General features: G+C 44.3%; 1 protein-coding gene across 5 annotated transcripts in view; it reads right to left on the bottom strand.

The window, feature by feature from the left end:
* Positions 1-258: 258 nt before the first annotated feature.
* SNX8 (sorting nexin 8) overlaps positions 259-24,581 on the bottom strand; it is a 28,052-nt gene continuing 3,729 nt past the window's right edge. For 2 of the 5 annotated variants that reach the window (XM_065031489.1, XM_005504515.3), the window contains exons 2-11: positions 15,347-15,537; positions 13,207-13,324; positions 10,046-10,167; positions 9,606-9,686; positions 8,503-8,663; positions 7,967-8,099; positions 6,817-6,885; positions 5,888-6,037; positions 5,353-5,502; positions 259-4,612 (exon numbers count right to left, since the gene is read on the bottom strand). In XM_065031489.1, coding sequence (XP_064887561.1) covers positions 4,499-4,612; positions 5,353-5,502; positions 5,888-6,037; positions 6,817-6,885; positions 7,967-8,099; positions 8,503-8,663; positions 9,606-9,686; positions 10,046-10,167; positions 13,207-13,324; positions 15,347-15,487 — 1,239 coding nt within the window. In that variant the 5' untranslated portion in view covers positions 15,488-15,537 and the 3' untranslated portion in view covers positions 259-4,498. Of the gene's footprint in view, positions 4,613-5,352; positions 5,503-5,887; positions 6,038-6,816; positions 6,886-7,966; positions 8,100-8,502; positions 8,664-9,605; positions 9,687-10,045; positions 10,168-13,206; positions 13,325-15,346; positions 15,538-22,385; positions 22,471-23,312; positions 23,378-23,468; positions 23,564-24,581 lie in introns of those variants that run through there. The other 3 variants (XM_065031488.1, XM_065031487.1, XM_065031490.1) reach the window with 3 other exon arrangements.

Raw genomic sequence — 24,581 nt, 5'->3', positions numbered from 1 at the left:
GGTTATGGGAGTAAAGAACAGTCAGAGGTAGATGTTCTGTTCAAGCTCTGCTTTTACTCTTGAGGCTCCTGTTGTGAACTTGAACCATTCTGAGCATTTCAGGTAAGAAATATGCGTAACACAATCAACTTTCAGCAAGTCCACGTTGCAAAGTGCAATCACCTACGGCTGCAGGCTTTGCCATTTGGCTCAGCACAACTCGGTGTGCTGGGCAGCAAATCTTAATCGAACTGTGCTAGAAATAACACATCACATACGTAACTTCTTACACAAGCTTTTTTTGTTGTTTTTAAACACTTTTATAAACACATTATAACACTTACAGATAGAATCTTGGAATGTAATATAGGATCTGTAAACATTTCCAGTCTACCAGCTGTAGTAATAGTTCTTTAATTCCTGCATTTGAATAAAGTGCTTCATACATAAGGCTATTTGAGCAAAGCAAAGATACAGGATATTCCAGGCAGGCAAAATTCACACCCTCTGAACAAGATTGTTCCTTGTCTCCCTCCAGCAGTTCTGAATAATTTATACCACTCGAAATTGCCCTTTTTCATGTGCTCAGTAAGCCGCAGCCCAGGTAACAGGGAACACCCTGGACTCCTCATTTTCCTTTTGTGCTGCACACTGACTTACTCCGAGTTTTTGCTACTCCCCCCTGCTGCTGACACGGCAGTCAGAGTTTCTCGCTGTTCTAACAGAGAATGGCTTGAGGCAAGAAGAGGAGAGAAAATAAGGACAAGGGGACAGGCAGCTTGTAACAGGAGGTAAGACCCTACTGCATGGTAGGAAATGTGGCAGCCAATACCTGTTATGTTATCTTGATTTATTTCCTGGTGGAAACCGTACGTTGTGTGGTGAGAATGAGCAAATTACTCTGTTCCTGCAGGAGTTTAGTAGGAAGAGAACAAGCGTAGCTCAGGCCTGCACTTCTTTTTGCTCTCCCCTCTTCTGCAGACAGTTCAATCCTTTCACAAAGATGCTTTCACCAGCACTGACTTTTAGCTCCTGACAAAGAGTAATGACGTTATTGCTCCTGCTGCAGACTGACATGTTTTAAGTAAGTTCTGTCCCCAGCTGGTGATCTTTGTATTTTAGGAAGCAGCACAAATTGAAGATTGTGAATTAGCCAGGAATTATACCCTTGCATGATCAAAGTAGAAGAGTAAAGCATGGGAATGCAGCAAAGCGCTGTTGAAAACACGTTACAACTTAGGAGGAGCGACTTTCAAGGAAGATGGAAAGAGAGGGAAAGAAGGATCAAAGATAATAGTTTGGAAAAGCCTTTCAACACGATAGCAGTGAAAAAGCCTGTATATCACCACTTCACAGCTCGAAGCAGAGACTTTGGGAGTGACAAAAACATATAGCCCTTTTGATAAAACGCTTTTCAGGCCAAGTTCAGGTTCCCAGCTGTGTACTACCCTGGTACCTGCACAACAGATCTGACAGAAAGACTAGAAGCATTTTCTATCATGACTATTTTGAAGACATGAAAGTCCCCACGAGCTCAAGCAACAGACAGAAAGCTTCCATTCAAGAAGGCACGTGGGCTCTTTGGTGCGACATCTCGGAGGAGCATCAGTTCTCGGACAGGCAGCGCACGCTCCCCAATCAGTCTCCTGGTTTACTTAGTGTTTATTGCAACCTACCCAGCTACCAGCAACGGAACCAACTTCCTTAAGTCTTGTTCTCACCCTTGGGCACCGCTCGGCTGTGCGCTGCAGAAGGCGAGAGCGTGGAGAACTGCTTCCCCTACATGGACTACGGTACACAGACAACTTGATGGATTCCCTGCTGCGTTTCTCTAGAGGAAGGAAGCTGCTCTCGATGCTGCTCTCCGAGCCTGACAGATCCCTAAACTAAAAACAAACACAGTAAGGAAATTCCTCACATATTGAGGTAAACATCATAGTGCTATTTGCACACTGACCAGTCTCCCCAGAATAAGGTTTGCGAGCTAAGAGTTGTATGAAATAGTGTATGTGTGTATTTAGGAATGAGACAGAAGCTTAACATTCCAGTATGAAATAAAGTCTGAAAGTGCTGTATCAGCTTTGAGAATACTAGGCTGCTGTTCTCAAAATACAGAGTAAAATTAAACCATGAAAACCCCACCCCCAAAATCACTCTCCTCCAAGAGGCAAGGGCTGCTGATGGGTGTGTGCCCAAAACAATGCCATTCCAGTTTCTTTATAGGTCATCTGGTCTGTTTATCATTATCACAGTCTCTGCATTTGGACTCTAGAATTCTTGCTTGGAAGGAGAACAGGAAAGGAGTTAGTCTAAAGCCCAAATGTGGTTTCGTTGTGTTTGGTTTTGTTTTCAAATGAAGTCTGACATGGTAACTTTCTTCTAAATGTAAGAAGTGCAAAGTTCCATTCAGGATTACGGTTTGCAAGTGCTGCTGCAGAACAGAGCCCAGGCACCTACCCAGCCACACGAGTTACATAGACCCATTATATAGATATCAGACCTTGCCCCAGAACATACAGTATATTCTCAGTTTGACCATTCACCACATCAGGCAAACAAGGCTAAATGAGGGAGGATGGGCACCAAGACCAAGCAAATTATAGCCAGCACCGGCTAAAGATGCCAGGAGTGCATGGGAACACGCTTTCCACACTTGAACCACAAACTATCTTCCTAATCCAGACAGGGTCAAACAGAAAAAGCTTTTGTGCCATTCTTGAGATGCTATCTACTCTCAGCTTTGTCACTGTACTGCAGAAACATTTGCCTCCCCAGCCAGTTTGCTCTGACCTGTGAGCAGAATCTCTTCTGCACCACTTTGGGAATCTTCAGGAGGAAGAACCAAACCTGTCACAGCCACCTGCAGTTCATCTGTCTCACTGGACAAGGTCAACATGCAGAAGAGACTTAACATTTGAATTGCCACCAACAGCTCTGAGTACTGCATTCTGAGCAAGGCTGTTCAACAGCCTCCCGACACGCTGCTTAAGGCCCAGCACTCAAATTCACCCCCATTAAGTGCACTTTACCACATTTTGAGGGGTGCGTGTAACATAATTTCTCTTGCTCGTAGGGAAAGAAACTAACCCATAATTTCCACCTGGACTAGGAAGAGCTTCATGTTGCATTGAATATTCTACATTAAAAAAACAAGCTTGTGTGATTGGAGGATTTAATTATACTTCCTGCTAATGGGGAAGTTCCCCAATGGCAAAATACTGTAACGGTTCCAGTATGACAGCAAGCGCTCATCCTTGCTAACGTGCTTCCTTTGTACCCAAAGAAAATGCCAAGTCTCAAATTCCCCTTTGGCAGCTATTTTGGCCCCAGAGAAGCTCGGTTCAGGGGAGTCCCGTTCACACAGAATTTTGCTGCATACGGTTGCAGTTTCCTCACTTATCAGTTTCTCTGGAGGATATGCACAATTTCCCCCTAAAGTAACATGACATGCGAGTCTCCTCCCCCTGCCCCTTGCCTCACGAGGGAAAATCACTGGAGACACAAAGTGAACTGTGGAGAACGTTTAGTTCCTTTATCACAATCCCAAATAATTCAGAAAATCCCATTACCAAGGACCGTGCTATTTTTAGAGATGGTGAACTGTCAGTTGTCATCTCTCCTTCACAAACATGCTCCAATGCTGCCCACAGCCAGAGAAATGACAGTAACATCTTGATAAATACTGATTTCTTGCTAATGAGTTTCATCAGCATTGTGCCCCAGCCTGCTGATGTAACAGGATATTTCATCTGCTATTAAAGCAGAGAAAACACCAACCTTCTGGTCAGCAGCTCTCCACTAGTCCTGAACAGCTACTCAACAGATGGATCTCAGAACCTCCAGAACAAATTAAACAAGCTACGCTGTAGCTGTTCAGCTTGTATAGCATGAGAGGTTTACAATTAAGGAGTGTTTCATTCAATTGTTTTCTCATTTAAGCCAGGCAAACTCCTCTGAGCTCCTGAACCCAGCCATCTTTGGCCCCAAACTGAAAAATACGAGCAAGTTCCCAGGCTGCCCTGCAACTGTGAACTGAATCGCAGCGACAATCGGGTCTGCCCGGCCTCCCAGGAAACCCAGTGCTGACCCCGACCCAGCTGTGTTAGTGAATCCACCCCCTCACGCACCTATTCTGCACTAAGGTCTATCAGTAAGAAATCAAATGCAGACACCCGTCAGCGGAATGGCTTTCAGCTTTCCTTCAGAGACACGTCAGCAGATAAACATTATTGGAGGACTGTTAGTACAAGATGCAGAGGCATCAGCAACACTGCACCAGGTCACACCCTGAGCCCGTGGAGTGTCAGCTCTGCCCCAGAGCGTTTCGAGATTAAGAGATTGTCTTTGTATCTGTATGTTCTGCCCCACATCCAGTCTGTCTAAATCAGAGAGCAGCTCAAGCAGCAGTATTTAAAAAAAAAACAACAAGCTGTTTGGAGGATTCATTCAAACATGTGGAGGTAGACGTCCCACCCCTTCATTCATTGCACTTCCTGCTCCACACGAGATGCTCAGAGCATTAATTGGAGAAGAAGTTTCCCTCTGGAGGTGACAATGGTGGAGTTGGCATATTGCTAGATCCCACGAAGAGGCAGCTCAGCTTCGGCTTCAGTTCATTCCAAACTTTACTCATCTGCGAGTGGAAAAGCAGAGACGACATGACAACGCGACAAGTAATCATCCCACCGCACTATTTTAGCAGCGGTTTCTGAGCACTCAAAAGCACAACACAAATTTGCTGAAGTACTTTGGGGAAGTCCAGTGGACCCAGACTGTTGATTTTAGACTGGTGCTACAACACAGCTCTCTGAGCATTTCATTGAGCTTGTATGGAAAAGAGATTTCCTGTTCCTTGGTCAGGGGAGCTGAAGGAGGAGACACTTTTTGCATATAACAAATGCAAGAAGGTCTGTACATGAGGAATGCTGAAGGCCACACTCAGGGCTTAGCAAAAGGGAGCTCTTGGATTTAGATCAAAACTAAGGAAGTTGTCCCTTGTCCTCTAATTTCTGTGTAGCACAACAAAAATCAGATTCACGGAGCAAACACACATCAGTCATTACACAATAGCAAGATATTGAATGGTTGGGTCTTCTTCAGCTACCTGTAGGGTAAGCAAGGCCATCTGCAGATGAGAGAAGAAGAAAGAAAAATACAGCAACTGGCTGCAAGCAGACACAGTGTTTTAGAGGGGTTAGAAGCCAGTCTTGATCCTCATCCCAAACTGGAAAGACCTTAGGTGACTTCTTAGGAAGCTATGCGAGAGCACAGCTGGACAGATGGTTAGAGGAGGAAGGCCCATGAGTGAAAACAAACACATTCAAATTCTTGTTCATATTTTGGGAAAAAATAATACAGTCCAGAAGAACTCACCTCTTTGTGACCCTGGATCTGGGAGTTGACAAAGGCCCCCAAAATGTGAGATGTGAGAGGCAGATAGATGTGGATAAGCTGTGTCTCCTGATGCAGGCAATACAGAGAGAAGTAATTCCGCAGCTCCATGGTTAGGATCGCGTTTTCTTGCTGAAAGAAGAGGAACTCTGTGAAATACGCTGCCAGGAGGAGGGTGCCAAGGAGGTTCACTTGCAGCAGGAGAAAACAGAATTCCTCACCATACTAACAACTCAAACACATACCAAAAACCTGAACAGACAACCCATTTGATATGCACTTTTCATCATGCAGACTGTTGCTTTCCATGATAGGAATGATAGGTTGCCAAAGAGCCAGTTATAAGCGTTGAGGAAAACAAGCGTGTTTTCCTTGCAGCACAGCAGGTAGCTCAAGTTGCCCAAAGTCCAGGTACCCTTTCGCTCTATATGGCTTTCTGCAAACACGACCAAGCTACACAGCAGCACCAGCATAGAGTCCAGTCCCACCTGTTGCTCTCCCAGGCACCTGCCCCTACCTCCACAATCCGAGACTCCAACTGCTCCACGGATTCGGGTTCTTTGTTCTGCACAGTGGCACTCATCATCTGCCTCTTCATCATGCTGTACTTGTGCAACGCTCGCTGGTGCTTGTGCAACACCCCCTTCTCATGTCTTTCGCACAGGTCCTTCATGGGAAAAGGAAGAACCAGGTACTTAGTGGAAGCTAAGAGACAGCGAGCATGCAAGCCAAGTACATTAGAACACAAACACACAGCCACGCTTTATGTAATTTCCGATGCTGCAGATTTTTGTTTTCGAGAGGGTAAAAAAAACATTGGCAGCTTAAGAACTCAAGAAACCGAACTGCTTGGACCCAGACCAGTGAGCTCAAGAGGCAATCTGGAGCATCGCTTCTGCCAACACTTTGGATCTTATCAGGCCTCTTATCTTTTGTGCCCTTCTCAATATTAAGTGCTGGCAATTAACTGTGGTTAAGAGTTTGCCAGTGTCCTTCTATTTCAGTCCAGGCCTGGGGATATCAGGAGAGGTTGTCAAGTACAGTTTCAGCAGGTGCTTCTGAAAAATAGTGTGTTTGACCGCAAGATTAGCATTAACAAAAATTACTTCATTTGTAACTGAACTCATGTCTCCATGATCAAACCAATGATCTAATTCACTGCTTTGACTCAAAAGCAGTCAAATCTGGAAAAAAGTCAGCTGATCCACATAGTTCAAGCAGTCATGTTTTTAAATTCCTTGCAGGGTTTGCTGTTTGGCAAGTTCTCATCACAAGATGAGCTGACCAGCTAAGGCCAACAGCCGCTCCCCTCCCTCTGCCAGATGCCCAGTTTGCCTCTGAACTGGCCTCCCAGACAGTTTTCCATCCAGTTGGCGTTACACCCTTTAAAAAGCACAAGATTGCTCTAAACAACTTTCTCATTGGCAGAAGAACAGCAGAACTCACTTTATAGGACTGGAGTAAATCCAGGAAGAGGTTCAGCTTCTCCACCACATCATTCTCTTCCTGTTTACCCTAGAAAACAAGGAAAAAGTACGTTTTATGTAAGCCTGGCAAGAACCGACATCACAGTTTTGACATCCTTACAGCACGCAGGCCCTCCACCGTATTCTCCAGGGAACATCAACACTTACACAACTCCATCAAAAAATCTTTTAGATGGCACTGGAGTGTTCAGTCCTCAGTATGCTGAACAAAACTCTGAGCAGAGCAGGAACAGCTTTTCCCACTGTTGCTCACCGCAACAGGAGGAGCTGGGCTCGCGCTCCTCTGCCTCAGTCCTGCAATTCCTTGCTCTTGCAGATTCCTCCAGTCTTTCATCTTCTTTCCTTACAAGTTAACTAATCCACTAAAGCCATAAATACCTGCATGCTCCCCACAAGAGTTCATGCATCAGAAGGCAGAGATGAGACACTAAGGCAAATTCCACTTTCTTCTTTTAAATTTTACTAAACACTGTCTTTTCCTCCTGTATCAATAGAGCCCTCTGGAGCAACAACTCTGGAGAGAAAGCCCAGGTCTGGCTGATCTATAAAAGCGTACTGAGTATTTCAACACCATGAGATGAAAAGAAGAAGACAAAACTATTCTTTTTCCTTTCCAGGTTGCCATGTTCCTAGATTATTCTAACAGTCATTATCACGCTGCACACTTACACAGGAATATAATGCTTCTGTCTGAATTACTCTCATGTAATATTTAAGTACATGAATGTCAAAATTTGATTCAGGAGTAAATTATCCTGCATTGTCTGTAGCAGATTATTAAAACAGAATGCAGGACTTTTGGACAGCTCACTATAGCAGCACAACTTGTCCAATAACCATCTGAAATGAAAAAGGAAAGCAGGCTTTTCCCTCCTTTCCCTTGCCCATTATATTTCTTCCCATTTAAACACAGTCCGGGTTTTCCATTCAAGCTTGAACAAGCAGGCTGCTGTTGAGGATGTGAATTTGGACAATGACCTCTCTCTTCACTCCTTAAGTGACAACGCCCACAGAGCTCGTGGTTCAAGATGAAACTTCAGGCAGCAATGCACATCCTTCATTTTGCAAAAGAGGAAAAAAAGAAAGAAAGAAAAAGGTAAAGAACTCACCTGCTGCACAGCTTTATCTGCCAGCAGCGCAAACTCAACAGACAGACCCTTCAAGGCTTGTTTCAGAGTCCCCCACGTGCTATCGTTCAAAGCAGCCCAGGAAGGAAGCGGTGTAGTGTCTGAGCCCAAAGCACTAGGAGGAGATAAGTAGTATTCAAATCTAGGAGACAAATTCCACGAGGCAGATAGACCTGTTTGCAGACAGCAGTTCAGAGGTTCAAATCTGCCTAACTAGCTCGCAGTGCTGAGCTACTACTGCACAATCACAAATGCAGAGATGTGTATATACCAAGGGGAAAAAATACTTGAAAAAGTACTTGAAAAAGTACTTGAGTGTCAAGGTATGTGTGTTTTCTCTTGCTCTATGGAACAGCAGTGGAAAGCATGCATTTTCTTCTTTCATAGCATGAAACATTTTATTATGACCTACAGCATGCACTGAAAGATCTATTCTTACCAGGCTACTTGCAGGTAAACCTTGCAACAGTTTCCAGTTCTGAAACAACAACAGAAAAATCCTCTTCCTCCCAACCTACCTTAGCTCCTTCCCAAATATGAGGAGATCCGAGGCATTATCAATGGCTCTAGAAGCTATCCTCTCCGCACGGTCCCGAAGCTTATAAAAGCTGTTATAAATATTTCTGATGAGCTCCCTGCTGGCAGCAAACTGGGCCTGTATGTCAGCTGGAAGGAAGTCCTGAAGAAGCGCAAGAGAGATTACTAGTGGATAAATCAAAGGCACGTGGATTTACGTTAACGGTGGGCACACCATACAGCCAGAGAGAGAGGGGCTTCCCTCTCGTGCTGTGCCGTAACAACCCTGAAGAAATTAGCTTCACAATTCAAGTGCCCAAGTCAGACGCCATACAAATACCCCTAAATTTCAGAGGCAAAAAGAGGTTCAAATACCAGGTGTAGACAGAGTGGGCAAGATCTATGCAGTTAAAATGGGGTTGGTGAGGTTTCAAGCTCACAGGTTCTGATCAGATGTTACTAGTAACTGCCGGCCTGGTAAAGTCAAGCATGTGCTGAAAGTTCAGCTCTTTTTGACCTGTGTACCGCTGGTAAAAGCCTGAATTAAGCTCCAGTTGCAAAATGTTCTGTTAGCACTGCAGGAACTTGAACAACAACTTGCTTTCAAATTGCTCAGCGAGCACAGTGAATGTATATTTTAAACTTGCCGTAGCACTAATTACCAGGATAAACGGATGCATAGAAAAAGTATAATTAACTTCTGTATAACAGTCCAAATTCTACCTGCGCAGGGAGAGGACAACAGACGGAATGAGGACATGAACACATGGGGAAGGTGTCAATATAGACATTAACTTTCAAATTGTGCAGTATGTCCATTTGTTTGTTATGCAAGTACAAGTAATTACTGAGAAACGTTCTAAGCAGGATTCATTGTTTAATCTTTATCATATTCATGAACGAGCACATAACTAGAAATATCAAGCCCTTAAGAGTCAAATATTTATTTGATCTTTTTGATAAAATTGTAAGTTTAAAAGTCCTTCAAACTTTCGAAATAACTCTCTCCCACTTAAGGTCTCCATCACTTAAAAGCCAGAACTGGTCCACCTGAGGAGAGCCATTTAAACAAGGAGAATACATTGCAAGAAATTCATATACATACCTTGGCCTGGGTAGCTAATCTGCAGGTCATAAATTCATCTCCTACTCCCTGGACCAACTCTCTTAGCTTATTCTGTACATCCTGGAGAAGATACAGAATCAAATGAGCGTGAAAGAACTACGGAAGTTCACGCAGGTCTCAGGTTTTTTGCAACAGTAAGGCACAACTAGGCAGACATAGCCTTGCCGAGGTTAAGTTTAATTTAAGGAGAAGTATAATATATACCCCCTAAGAACAGTTATCATTTTCAAAACGCTATACTCCTGGCATTGAGGGAAATTACCTTCCACTTTCCAGCTGTAGAAATACTTATTGAGAGAAAATTCTCCTCGTCACAGGGAGCAACAACGCGAAGGTCAGAAGCAACTGTGAACTCCGTGCCCAGCGGAGCAGTTCCAGGAAGATATGCAAACGCGAGACTATTGTTAACGAGTACTCACTGAGCCGCTGAACGACAGGAAGAGTTTCAAGAGCACATCTTCTGAGAACGGGGGATGTCGAGCCACCAGGTTTATAAAACGCTTCAGCGCTCTCCTCCTGGATTCTATGAACTCTCGATCAGCTATGGGGAGAAACATTAAATTTCAATTAATGTGCCACAGATCACAGGTGCTCAGAAAGAGAAAAAAGAAAGCGCTCAGTCCAAGAATTTCTTTGTACTTCAAACCCTTGCTAAAGCACTGCAACAAAACCAAAGAACGACGGGTTACCAGTAACCTGTCTGCTCCCTAAAACAGAACAAATATTCCAGAACAAATAGTCCTTCAAGTGGTTCTTTACATCTTACTGAAATACAGCACATACATCTCTGTGTGTTTATTTTCACAGGGTGGGTCAGGTAAGCAGGATGAACAAAGTCAAAGGGTTGAAGCCTCCACTTACAAACTCCTGAATCAATTCCATAGCTGGTCCCCAAAGGGAATCTCACTCTGCTTGGGAAATGCACAATACTCTGCTTGCCACCGCAAAGTGATCAGCCCACAAATCGTCATGGGGCTTTTGCTCGCCATTCTGAAGAACTTGCTTCAGTGTGTTGAACTCGTAACGGTCCCCCTGCCACACTTTGAAGCATTTTGGGGCTAAAGGAACAATAAAGGTGGGTTTTGTTGTTTGTTCAAGATCAGTGCCTGTATTTTTCACACAAGATGTGAGCAAGTACTCTGGGAAACCTGCACAGCCCACTGCAGAACATCCACCCAGGGTCCGTCCTTGTCAAACTAAGAAGTTCTGTTTGTTTTCCTGAAAAAAGGCAGAGTTTCAGTCTGGTGATAACACAGGAAGGCAGTAAATCAAAAAATCCAGGAGTTTTTCAGGAAAGGTGAAAAACTAAACTAAAATAAATGTGAAGGAAAAGAAAGCAGCGCAGAACAAATTAAAGGAATGTTCTTATCCATTTGTACCATGAAAGGGCATTACTCTTTTGCCTCGGTTTTAAGTTGGTAGATTACTGGCTGCACAGACTCTGTAATGATCCTCAGCACAGCATCACACGCCAAATGATTTTTCTGACATTAGTGTTGCAGGTGTTGATTTTGCTTTGTTCATATTTAGCCTACAAGGAGATTTCTGAAATCATCTACACGCTTCCTACATCATCTGCCTCAGTTTGCTGCTGTTCCAAAACGAGCAGAGCACACTATCAGTCTGTCTTCATCTGACAGACGGAGGCAAGTAGACCATCATGGAAACACAAGCGTAACTCAGGAGATGAGTACACCGAGTATAAAGAGTTTGCCCATCTGGCTCTGGGACTAAGGAGGCTGGAAGAGTCACACATCTACACTAACCCATCAAACCCCCCACCCTGCAATTCCATTTGTAGGTCCATTAACCTGCCCAGAAACAAAAACTACTCATTCCATTTCCTTTTTCCTGTTTGTAGTTACTGTTACATCCACTTACACAGCTTTGCTATATGGAGTCACTGGTCTAAAGACAATCATCCCTCCCTGCATCAACACAGTTTTGGACTGGATTAGTACTGTATTTCTAGCACAGTTTGCGAGCTAATCTTATCATTTTTTTCTTAAACGTATGATATCTGCAGGAAAAAAAGCACTGGTGAATGCACAGAAATATCAACACACCAGCAATGCAAGGAAACAGCAGTGACTGACAAATTATATATATTGGTGGCTTCTTTCAAGCATCTCTCTCCACTGAGATTAATCAGAGGAGGTCACTTTGCTTATAGGTGTTGCACGAAATGGAAATTCTGGCAATTCTGGCTGAGAACTCTGAATCAGGTCAAATTCAACAGATGGGTTTTCACAGCCTCAGAAGAAGGGTCTCCACAGTTTACATTCTGTCATAAGAATATATGACCATTGAGGCTTTTCAGCACTACTATTTTGTTTTGTTCCATTTCATTGTACACCCTGCTCTGCTCTCCGTTTACCAGTTCTTCTTTACTGTAGCAACACATGGACTCCTTGAATGAAATAAATTATTTACTGAAACACGTTAAGCTTAGCAGCATGGGCAGGAGACAAGACAGTGAAAAGCTTGTTCTTTCACACATAAAGTAGAAAACAAGACAGGATATTATACAGTTATGCAACATTTGAAATAATAAAAGTTTGAAACCAGTGCCAATATTCCAGAGCAGCAAAAATTGTACCTGAAGAAGCTTTGATGTGCTTTCGGTCTTGGGATACTGCATTGGTTTCTATTCTAACAGCTAAAAGGTGGTTGGATCCATGTCAGTTGACATGGATTCCAACCTCAGCTTTTAGTTTCTGGTTATCCCTTCCAGCTCGTTTTTAGAGCAGGAGTAAAAAGGGCAATAGCTACTTTAAGGCAGCTGGTTCGCCTGCCAGAAAGACACCTTTTTGTACACCTAGTGAGCAAGCGTAATTACTATTGCCTGCATCATAAGGCTTCTGTGCAAGGTAACACTACAATATGCAGCGCTGAAGCTCTTCATGTAACATCCCTGTGTTTGCCAGTCCCTTTTAGGTGTGTACGAGGTCAGGACCCTACAGGAACTCAGCAGGATCAAGTATGGTCTTGCCGGAGAAGCAATTACTTTTCCTTCACACCATCAGCTCCTCTGCAGTTTCAAGCCTTTAAATACAGAGGTTTGTGGAGGTCTTTTGGTAGGTTGTATTTTTTAAATCTTTACTCCTCTGTTGCTATAGAAAAACACTGGGATTTCCACAAACCTTTTCTATCCTGAATGCTTCACAGAACAACTCACAGCAATACATATCACAGCTGTTCAACGGCACGGTAGCAATTCTGCGCTGGTAGCACCACAGCACCGATCACCACAACCTATTTTCCTAAAAACCACAGCCATAACTCCGCCACCCCTTTGTGTAGAATTAGACCTCAAATCATCCCTGAAAAGTCATTAGATAACAAATGCAAAATGAAAAAAAAGAAACAAACAACAAAAAACTCCACTGTAACTTTACATCAATATCTTACGTACGGAGTATTTCTAGGTCGGCAATAATCCACACCTCCCAATTGTGTATTACAGTGTCCAAAGTTGTTTTCTCAGCAAAAACCTTCTACATTTTAAACATTTCAACAGTGTCATCTCGATCACACTCGCGCCATGACCCCTCCACTCAACAGAAAGGCCCAGGTTTACCTCCCAGCATCCTCTTTGGTGGAAGCGCTGGCACCATCCGATACGGGAACTTCTGGAGCAGCATCTCATGGAACACCACGAAATCATTGTATCGCCTGTAGACTGAGCACTTGAATCTCTGCAGTGGAAGAAGTTGGGAGGGGAGGAAACAAATCAATACACAGGCTGCACAATCAGTAGGATTTCAGTTGGGTTTGGTTTTTGCTACTGGCCGCACCAAAAAGAAAAGGAAAAAGTGAAAGAAATCACACCCAAAGACAACAAAAATTACTTATTTCTTATCTTCAGAGGCCTTGCGCTGAGAAGGGGAGGGAAAAGACTCCAAACACCTTTCCATTATGAATAGAGACGGCATTCTCCTAACCACAGACATTTTAAGATTTTTCAGTTAAAAATATAAGTCATATTTCACTCAAACACAAAAGAGAGTAGAAAATGGAAAGCAAGAGGTTTCCCAGGAAACTCCAAACATCCTTAAATCTGCCTGAGTTCTGTACCATTACTCCTCCAAACTCCCTGGTGTTCCAAACCAGACAGAACATTTAGAAATAGTGCCAACACTCAAAGTGCTCTAGAGACCTCTTGTCTTGACGTCCTGCAAGCCCCCAAGCTCCAGCTCTTGGGAACTTACTCTATATCAGTTTCAAACTCAGAGGTGGCAAAACAGTCTTAGATCAAGTTAAGTATTAGTCCAAATGACCGATGTTCTAAGTGAACCTCACAAGAGAGAGACCTCTCACTGATGTTAGATCTATAAACAAAGATTGAAAGCTCCTTTAAAACCTCAGTCCTTCACTCTGCATTTCTTAGATCAATACGTAGAAGAGGCCAAAGAAATTGGTTTTTTTCATTCCAAAAGGAGTTAGGTAGCAGCTGGAACAAGACACTTTGGAGGCAGAAATCCTTTAAAAATAATAAATAAAACCCGCACACACTATTACTACAGATTCAACTACTAGAGTGGTTAATAAGAAAGACTACACAATGCTATATCCATTCTCACATTGCACATTATCCACCACTTATTGTGGCACCACGCATTTTCAAAAATAAAGCAACGAGGCCTGAAACTGGAGCACAACAGACACAGCCCCTGGGCCTCTCTCTGTCTGCTCTGAAATCTTGTGTTGATTCGTGTTGCAGAGCTTAGATGAAGCTCCAGCCCAAACTATGCTGCTTTTTGAGGAAGTTTCGTTCTACAGCTCCAACCATAGGGGAGATGACGGCAACTGAAAAGAGCTGGCAATGAGTTCCTAAATTCAAAACCTCGAGACACCGCCAGCGTCACTGAGTCCTGCGCCCTGAAATCACAGGAAAAAACAAACATCGGGTCCTAGCAAGCCCGCAGAAACATCCACCGCATCTGCCCTTTCCTTCTCACAACAGCCTGACCAACTTACGGATGTCAATCGAAAACACCTAAAGCCCCAAATGTTGCTACAGAAAGTGGCTCCAAATGGGTCTCTCAATACATACAACAGCAACTACAGCAGTTTGCATGTTGCTCAATAACTGATGTTTTGGTGTCCTGGGAGATACAAATTGCTCATGGTGTACTTTGCAGAAGACAGATTTTCTTCTTGAATAAAACGACACAGAAACTACTGGAGAGCCATCTCACCGGCTGCTCTATAACTAGGAGAAGATACATCAATCTTCTCTTACACCATGAGCAGAACCTACAGGCCAGGATTGGGGCAAGTAAACTGGAAGTGGCCCAGACTCTGCAGAAGCATTTGCAGAACCTTTTCTGTGTTTAAAGGATTTCAGCTTCCCACTGCCAACACGATTTCTTCACTAGCTCAAAACAACCGTAATATCTAGTCGCCTACACCAATTCATTATGAAAACATTCCGTTTTCAGTGCTACATGTCTGCTTTCGTACAGAGCTCAGGTTTCAAGCTCGTAAAGTAGCAGACCATCCATCAGACAGCAGTCAGGAGATGCTCCATAGTGCAGAAGCCCAGGTCAGGAAAGCACAGTGCTACTGCATTTAAAGTAAACTCATCCAAGTGGCCTACTCAAAAAACAGCGTCACCCAACACCTCTATCAAATTAGACAAGACTTGGCCAACAGCAACTGCACAGCCGTTCTTAGGAGGATACATTCTCACTAAGACCAATACGCGTTCACATTACCTTGCTGGAAACCTCGTATTCCACATGTTTCAGAAAAAGGCCCTTCTTCTCAGGTATAAGCTCCACCTGCACGCTGTCCTTGCTCAATAGCTCTTGTAGGGTGTGGGAAAGCAGCAGTGGATTTCCCTGGGGCGCCTGCATCAGAAACTGTTCTGGTTCCCTCGGTTCATTTACGGGAGGCTTTGCCAAATCTGAAAGACAAAAAGGGAAAAAAAAAAAAGAGTCCTGTAGACCTAATAAGATAAAGTGAGAGAGGTAGGCTTAAAATATTCTGCTCCCTTGCTCAGTGCTCCCTCAGTGGCGCAACACAACCAGAACCGCCACTCCCCAGGAGGCTGTGCTGCTCTGCACATTCGGGACACTGGTACCTCCCTCTTCACAACACCCGGAGCACCACCAATTACACCGGTCAGAAAGACATCCCTACGAAGCAAAAGAGGAATCACAAGCCAAATTTGTTCGGTGAATCAGCGAAGAGGCCCGTGTTTCCTGTCTGTCCAGCTCCCACCACAGCAGCATCTGCCAAAATGAGCAAAACTCCAGCTCAGCACTTTTGGATCCTGCCTAGAACAACTCGTGGAAGGAAAGAAAACGTGTTATTTTACTGTGCTGCAGAAATTTAATACATTAATTTTCACATGCCATTACAAAGGAAGGAGGCACTTAATTTGACATAATTTTATTAAACTCTATGACAATATGCTTGAGTGGGCACGAATCACAATCATTTACTATGTCAATATCCTCAAATTCAAGAGCAGGGGAAAAAGTTTCTTAATAAGGATACCAACCCAACAATTCCTCAATCACAGCAAGCTCTGGCAAAATCTTTCAAACACACGTATTCCACTGCTTGTAGCGAAAAGCCAGCCCTTTACAGTGAACTCAAGCACAGCTGGACAGTTTGGACAGAGGGATTCTAACTGCTGCTTGGCCAGATGAAAAAGGGGAAAAAGATCTTAATAATACGGCCCTGGAGGACAAATTATATCAAAGAAGATGAAGATGCAGAGTGCCATCCGGTCAAACGACTGACTGCAGCCCGTTATCTCAACTTGACATCATAACTGCACACATCACGCAAGTGAAAACTAAGCTTACATCGTTTTTCAAAGCAATCCCTTTTTTCTATCCACTTCACACATAAGAAACAGAGGGGAAAACATGCCTATAACCATGGAATCTATTCAACCTATACCCAAGTCCTGTTCTGCAGTCTGGAACAGATGTGTTGCTTCCTCTCTGTGTATGTCTATTTAAGAGGGATATTATGAGCAAGCTCTTGTACAAAGCAAGTCGAATCCACCGATTAAAAGTTACCCAGAAAAATCTAGGCTGTACTAATCAGCCCTTCCTTGCCATTGTGCAGAAGTTACACCCCTTCTTAAACGTATCTAAAATGTTACGAACACAAAGAGACAGTAACGCCATAGAAGCAAGAACCATTTCTGTAAGCTTGAATACATAGTTCAAAAAGTTGATAACTGGGCAAGAAATTAACTCAGGGAAGATAAGAAGTCATATCCTTAACTTGAAAGTCCTGACCTCCTCCTGATAAGGGTTTCCCATCTGTTCTTTCATGTGCTCTAAGGACCTGATAAACGAGGCAAACCGATAATCGCCGATTCCTCAGGTACACGGCTTCAGAACAGACACTTGGTTCTCTGTTCCATAAAAGGAAACCAAACCGAATCCTGGACGAATGACCTTATCCCACACATTTCATCAGGTTTCAGATTCCTGGTAATGTGACTCAGAGAAGCAAGTCCTAACACCTCTGCTTTAATAGACTAATGTATCGCCTACTAACCCCACCTACACAGCAGCTTCTAAAAAGTTCCAGCTACCTGCCAGAAAATCGTGGTAAGATAATGTGAGCTAATCCAACGTTGACATGGGATATTGCTGGATAAACTGGTCACATATCTGTCAAGCCACTTTTCACATGGATGTTGAACTAGGGAGGAAAGAAAATTCAGAATACAGATAGCTAGGCAAAAGCTTTTCTAGAGTAGAAAAATCTTTGCCCACCTGATCTTTCATGGGGCAGAACCACACTAGCAAAAGGAAGCGTCCAAAATACACACAAAAAGAACTGTGGAAAGCACAGGACAGCCCTGCTCTCCAGAGCAGCGGTTTTCTGCGTGCACACCCTTTTAATTGCTCAAGACACATCAGTGAAATGCAACATGACACAGGAGATTTTATGACTCCTCCAACGCACACACACCCACTCACAGGGAATCCCACACTCCTCTGTGCTGCTGAACCGCTGGCTCACGTTCCAGAGGCAGCCAGAGCAAGTGAGACCCCCAAAGACGGGCCGGCCAAAACACAGCCCACCCATTTCCCCAAGAACGGTGCCAGTCCGTACTAACGCACCGCTCAGCCTCCTGAATCGCTCTCCCTGCTTTCTGTCTTCTGCTGGCCAACAAAGCGGGGCTTTCATGGCACAAACTGCTCCCTAAACCAGAGCTCAGCACTGTCCGGTTCCTCACAGTGGCAAAAGATTTACAGGATGAATCGTGAATCCTTGGTATTTCATCTGCAAGTCCTGGGACCTGCGACATTATCAGCCAAACTGATGCTGAGATGGGCTCTGAGATCCACCACAGTGATCTGAACCCACATTATCCTGTAAGGCCACTACGGAGTGAAGCCCAATAGAGAAATCTAGACAAGACTTGGTGTTCCTTTGACAATTCAGTCACGTTGCTCCTTTCTTTTGTAATATTTTGCCAATTTTCATCAAGTTATTCTATAAATTTCCTTTCTAAAATTCACCTACAGGAAACACCTTCTCTTTATCAGCAGTTCACACACCTGACTCTTCCTGAATATTCTGTAGCTTCTTTAGAGCTCAACCCTGTCTAAATGTGTGAAATCATTACAAATCAGACAACCACACAAACAAGCTTGAATAATTACTGTTTCATTAATAATCTCAGTGTGTTCCGTATCAACAAGACAGCTACTCAGGGTGAATTTACACTCTCAAGCGCTGGTTTGAGAACACAAAACGATGACTTTGGAACAGCTGCTAACCCGTTATAGAAAACACCACAGCATCAACACTAACCCCGCGGAGCAAGATACACTGAAGCTGTTCTTCAACCCATTTGTCATTCTGCTTACTGGAGAGTCAATTCAGGAACAGCCTCAAGAGCCCTGGCCAGGAATGGGGATAATAGTGGGAACTCATTGGTATGAGCTCCCCTGTTCAACCAGCGAAAGGATTTACATCCATTGTGACCAAACACTTAACGCTTCCCATCGCACACTCTTTGCTCGCGTTCCCTTTGGTTTCAGCAGATCGTTATCTAGTAAAGTTTATATCCATGGAGCAGTCGGTGAATAGGGAAACGAGGTGAGGAACGGTCTCCTGGAACACAGACCAGCAGGCAAAATAGAATCAGCTTTTCTGTGCAAGCCGGCCTGCTGCTGCAGCAGAGCTCCTGAACCTGTTGTCAATAAGACACCAGGAAGTGCTCTGGTATGACTGGAAACAATTCGATATCGAAGTTAAAAATAATACATCCATGCATACATATGCAAACAAGCAGACAACAAGATGACAATAAACAAAAGCTAAAAGAAGCAATTAAAGCACAGCCTAATTTTTGTTCAGTTGTAAAGGAAAAAAAAATATGAAAATACTGCATAATACTTTTTTTTTCTTTTAGTAATAGCCTTTGGAGCAAAAGAATTGAGAAAGTTAACCAGAGAATAACTGAAATAGATAGCTTCACTACTTTTTATCACACATTTCACACTTTAGTCAGTGCCCAGCATTCATTACTCCCATTCACACAACCAGACGGCAGCCTGACCTCTGCAGAGGCACCAGTTTCCTCAATCAGGTTTTCTAAGATCACGCATTTACGAAACCCAAAGTAGAATTTCAAGTGTCTGACAAGCTGCACGTAGGTTTTACATGAGTAAGCACATATAGAAGAGAAATGCAATGCAAGGGCTGGCAGCCCAGGTGGTAAATCACAACACAGACCTCCCTCCCTAGGTTAGTTCTGTCACCCAAATTTGGAGGCCTTACCTCCGTTTTACAGACAGCTGCTACCACCAACTCTTTATCATATCAGGGTGCTAATCAGCTACATTTATTAGACACCCTTGAGTAGAAGGTACCGGAGAATTAATTGTTATATTAGTAGCAGATTTTCTAGATGGAGTCTAAAAGGGAGCAAAGCCTTTAGAGAAAGAGCTGTGATTTATTCTCCACTATGAGAGGCCAGAGGTGATTCAGCGCATAAGAAATTCAGAGGATTATTAGAATTAATTATTTTTTGTACACAGATACCTCTCATTTCACCCTGATAAAAATGAAGGCCCCACTACAAACTCCTGGGCCAGGAATCCTAAAGCAGCAATGTAAATATCATTCATCAGCATTTCCCTTTCCTTTCTGTCTTCCCATGGAAAGCCTCAGGAATTATGGAAATGCCTTTCCCCCTTATCGTATCAAACACATTCCTCCGTAAACCCAGAATTCAGTGTCCGCATCAATCTCTCAGAATGACAGTGCAGATTTCAAATACAACTCCAAACACATTCCCTTCCTTGTTCTTTTTTAGAATTCTTAAATAATCCAAAATCCCCTGAAAACAAGAAAAGAGAAACAGAAGTCCAAAAAAGAAAAACCACACAACAACAAAACCTTTCTTCCGTCTACGGGCTTTACATTTTTTTGAGACAACTGTACACAACTTGTTTGGGTTTGGCTTTTCTTAAGAAATTCAAAACCATGCAATACTTATTTAGAAAGAAGCAATGCAAAGGAATGGATCTGTGTGATCTAGCACAGCTGATACACAGTCTAGGTTGAACGTGGAAGAGGGGGTTGTATTTCTTACTAGGTTCAAGAAAAGGAATCACATCCAGCTTCACTCTAAGAGATGTGTGAGAGAGTCCTTCCTTCTCCCTCCCCACAATTCATTAGTAAATACAAGCTATCCAATGCCAAAGCAACACCATATAAAATAATACCCATACTATCATAATATTAGATGTTGGAGAACAGGCTCTAACATTTTGGTTTTCCCCTAAAAAAAAGAAGCAAACCACAACCAGCTTTCTCAGTACAGATGTCAAATACACACCCTGTACTGCCTGGTCTGCTTTTGGTTTGGGGGTTTTTTGTTTGTTTGGGGTTTTTGTCTTGGAGGTGCTGGAGACAGTTATGGTTTGGGTTGGGGTTTTTTTTTGGTGGTTGGTTGTTTTTCCAATAAGTTTCAGATTGCTACTCAGCACTTGGTGCTTTTCAAGATGCAGCAGAGAAGTAATGGCACAAGTCAAAAATAGGTGAGGATATCTAAGCTTTAAATAATAATAATAGTAAGGCACTAGCATTTCTGCATTCCCTTACAGCTGTACGCCTCAAACTGCTGCTCCAATATCACAATCACATCCTACAGCAGGAAAAAAAGCCCAGCACCAAGTTACTGCTTCCCAATGTCACACAATAAACACATGACAGAACAAAGAACTAACTTTAAGCCTACTGCCCTGTTCTTTTAACCATGCTGTTAGATCATCAAATGATCGATCAAGCAATTAGATCATCAATTGATTAATTAAGCAATTTCCCTAGTCTGGGAATACAAGAAACATGCTCCATTTGCAAGCCAGCCAAGGAGCCCTAGTCCCAAACTGTAGGAAACATAATAAAGTGAGATGGACCTACACACGCTGAAGAAATAATAGGATTAGGGAAGAAAAATCCATCAAGGAATGTTCTCAGAGACGAAAAGTCAAATCCTCACTCGGGCGGTTTCCCAGCTCACAATGGAAATTGCTAAACTACCATTTTTCACACCCACCTCTAACAAAGAGTAGGAAGTGTAAAAAATTCAGGCCCAAAAAGGTAACCCAATGAGCAATAACACACACAACTATGCTCCAGAAAACTTTTACAAGGGCGTTTTAGCTTAACTATCAAACTGCTGGGTTTCCACAACCATCTTTCCTTACACAGGTCAAGAAAACCTCAAAAGAAGCAGCTGTTTATCATTTTGTTTTGCTTCTTGTCCTCCTGGCACGTTTCTCATCCTCTTAATTATGCTGGGAGAAAACATGGTCTTAACACCCAAACCTTAAAAACCGTGCCGCTCCACCCCTTACGGTCTCTGGATGGTCTTTTGACACGTTTTATAGTTAGAACAAGTTCATTCACATCTCAAATTCTGTTGAAAAGCAATCAAAGCTCCTCTCCCTTTATACCAGCTCCACGTGTCTGGAACTACCACATTTCTCTCCATCACCCTGCACCAACCCACTAAAACTCCAAGATTATGGGGGAAATCAGAGTGAATACGTTCGAATTCTAGTGAGTGCAGCCGGTACAGCCCTCACTACCCAGCCCTCCTGCCTGGGAGGCCGCACACACAGTTAAAGATTTACCACCCCAGGAAAACCTCCCCAGCAAACACACCTGGATTAGTTCCCCACCATCATTGCAAAATAGAACCGAATGGGAGCAAAAGAGAAAATAAAAAGTCAGCACAAACAACGTTGAACAACTGAATTTAATGTACTGGATATTATCCTTTTCCTATTTTTTTTTTCTCTTGATTGTGTTAAAGTACTTTTAACCCTACAAAATAAAAGAGACGGCATTTGCGTGTGCTGTCAGAGGACATCGACAGCCCTTCTCAGGACTCTCATTACTCAGGACATTTAGATTCTCCCAGAATATTCGCTGACAAGCTGCTGATCTCCATAGAAGTTACATACGGGTGTGAAACTTCCAAGATCACTGAACCCACATCCCGATGGCAGAAATAAAAGCATTTCTGCTTTCACAGCAATAATTTTCTATTGCTGAGATCATCAGACACCTTCTCTTGGTGCTCACAATCTAAGCTTTGTCAAAGAAAGCCAAGTCTCTCTAAATAGGGCTGAGTAGATCAGACAGTTACCGAAGCATCATCACCAGCGCAGAGGTTAATCAGGCCAAGAACACTCAGGGATAACTTTGATCTCCATAAGGCTCCTGAAGCAGATGGTAAATCCATAACAGACGTACCTGAACAAGCTCTTTCTTTGGTACAGTAGGACATTTTTTTTTCCACAAAGGCTGCTGTTCAATATCCCAATATCTTACATCAGTCCTGGACAGAAATATTCCAAAATGATTTATTTATAAGCATTATCCGCATCAGGAGCATCGCAGGCCTATCAAAAGCACTCTCACTGGAGCCTGAATATAATCCAACCAAACCGTTTTTCCCTGCATAAAGCTCCCCACTTACCTCTACCAGCTTTTCTTTCCAAAGAGAGAAAAAATAATATTATGCATAAAGCAACCGCCAGGATGAAACTTTACCCACTTTAAGAGAACTTTAGAGAACTGTATTATCCCGTTTCCCTCGGTTTAACTGTTACGAGCCTAGCGCATTATTCTCTCAATCCAGCCAGGAGCTCCCTCCATTTCTCGTTTCACAACAAGTGCTGGCAGCATTTGGCTCCGAGTTTCCCGACCCCAGGCTCAGCCGCACGTTCCCGCAGCCCCCGCGCTCGGAGCTGCCGCCTCCTCTCCCCGCTGGACCCGCTCCTGGCGCGGTCAGCCCGGGGACGTGGCCTCCGTGCGGGCCGGGCTGGGACACTGTCTCTGCCGCGCTTCGCTAATTGTCCCCGCACGCTTTAACGTGCCCACAAGGAGATGAACAAGCCTCATGTCAGCACGCCCAGGACGCCTCTCCAAGGGCCCGTCCCCGCTCGCTGACCCGCAGAGGGGCTCCCGGCCAAACCGACCGGCGGGCACCGGGACGAGCGCTGCCCACCGGGGAGGCAAAACCCACCGCCCCAGGGCGCCCGCCAGCGCTCCCCCTTATTTATCACCACGGGGCAGCGGGGAAGGGACCCCTCAACACCGCGAAACGGCCACCGGCCGTGGCCTGGCGGCGGGGCAGCCCGAGGCTGGGGGGAAACGGGGATGGCGGCGTCTTTTTACCTCAGGTTTTGGCGGGGGAGCGGCCCCGACCCCACCCGAGGAGCCCCGTCACCCTCCCCGAGCCGCCAGCGGGAGGGAAGCGGCACCGCGGCGGCGCCACCAGAGCCGGGGAGCGGCCGGCACTGCCCCCCGCCCGCGGCGCCCGCCGCCCCGTACCTGTGCCGGTGCCCGCGGGCGGCTCGCCGTCCATCGCGGCAGCAGTCATGTGAGGCCGGGGCCCGGCGGCCGCCCTCCCCTTCCTCCGCAGCGCCCGCCTGTCAGCGCGGGCGGAGCGAGGCCGCCTCCCGCGGGGCCGGGGCGTGGGGCGGCCGGGCGGGCAGCGGCGGCGGCCGGCCACGGCACCGGGGGAGTTTAACCAGGCCCTGCGCGGCGGGGACGTGCGAAGGTCCCATCGGTTGTGACAGCATTCGGAGATAATGTCCCTGATGAGGCGACACACGCTCCAGCGCTGTGGGCTCGAGGCTTCCGCGCAGCAGGGGCTCGGAGAGGCAATAAGCCATCCCTCAGAGCCCTTCTAAACCCATTTAGATTAACAATAAACCTTTCAAACATCTTAAAACATCGAAAAAGAAGTGATCGGCTCATGGGCTTAACACAAGCTTTATTCATTTTTTTCTATTTTTTTTTCCTGAAGGGTGGTTGTTGGGAAGATGAACTTCATCCTGCGCTACAAAAAGCTGATAAATTGTCGGTAGTGATAGTAAAATGGTTCTTCCAGTCGGATGGTGATTGACAGGGGGGCTGTACCTTCTGTTTCAAGTTAGATGAGATACTCCAAGACAAGTTTGATACATTTTCTTTCACTGACTTCCCGTTTTCCATAGCATTTCCACTGCCCTCTAGTCAACGATGTTTTCTATAGTCAATATTTTTGATATTTTAGATGCATTTGGAATCTTATGAAATACTCTTGATGATAAGTTAAAGCAGATATTTAATGTTTTTCCAAAGGAAAAGTCATTGTAGCATTTTATGCTTTGCACCAGAAGCAATGCACAAATGAAGGTAAGTACGGTAGAAATGAACATTAACCTATTCAGGACAGCACAGAAATATGAGCATTTGGAAACTGAAACTGCACAAATTAAGAATTTCAGGTATAAATGCCTCTCATTTTTAGTGTGTTTTTTTCCCCACTTCCTGTACTTTATTAGTCAGGAATTATATGGTTGGCACTGGTGAAAAATACGGCATCTGTTTTGTACAGTGGTTTTCCAGAAAATACCATCAAACAAGCAAGACACAAAAAAATACGTATAGATTCTGCAC

Source organism: Columba livia, chromosome 15 (genome assembly GCF_036013475.1).
Source record: "Columba livia isolate bColLiv1 breed racing homer chromosome 15, bColLiv1.pat.W.v2, whole genome shotgun sequence".
In the NCBI taxonomy this organism is placed as follows: domain Eukaryota; kingdom Metazoa; phylum Chordata; class Aves; order Columbiformes; family Columbidae; genus Columba; species Columba livia.
Note: the sequence above shows the minus strand (reverse complement) of the source record. Positions and strands in the feature narration are given on the sequence as shown.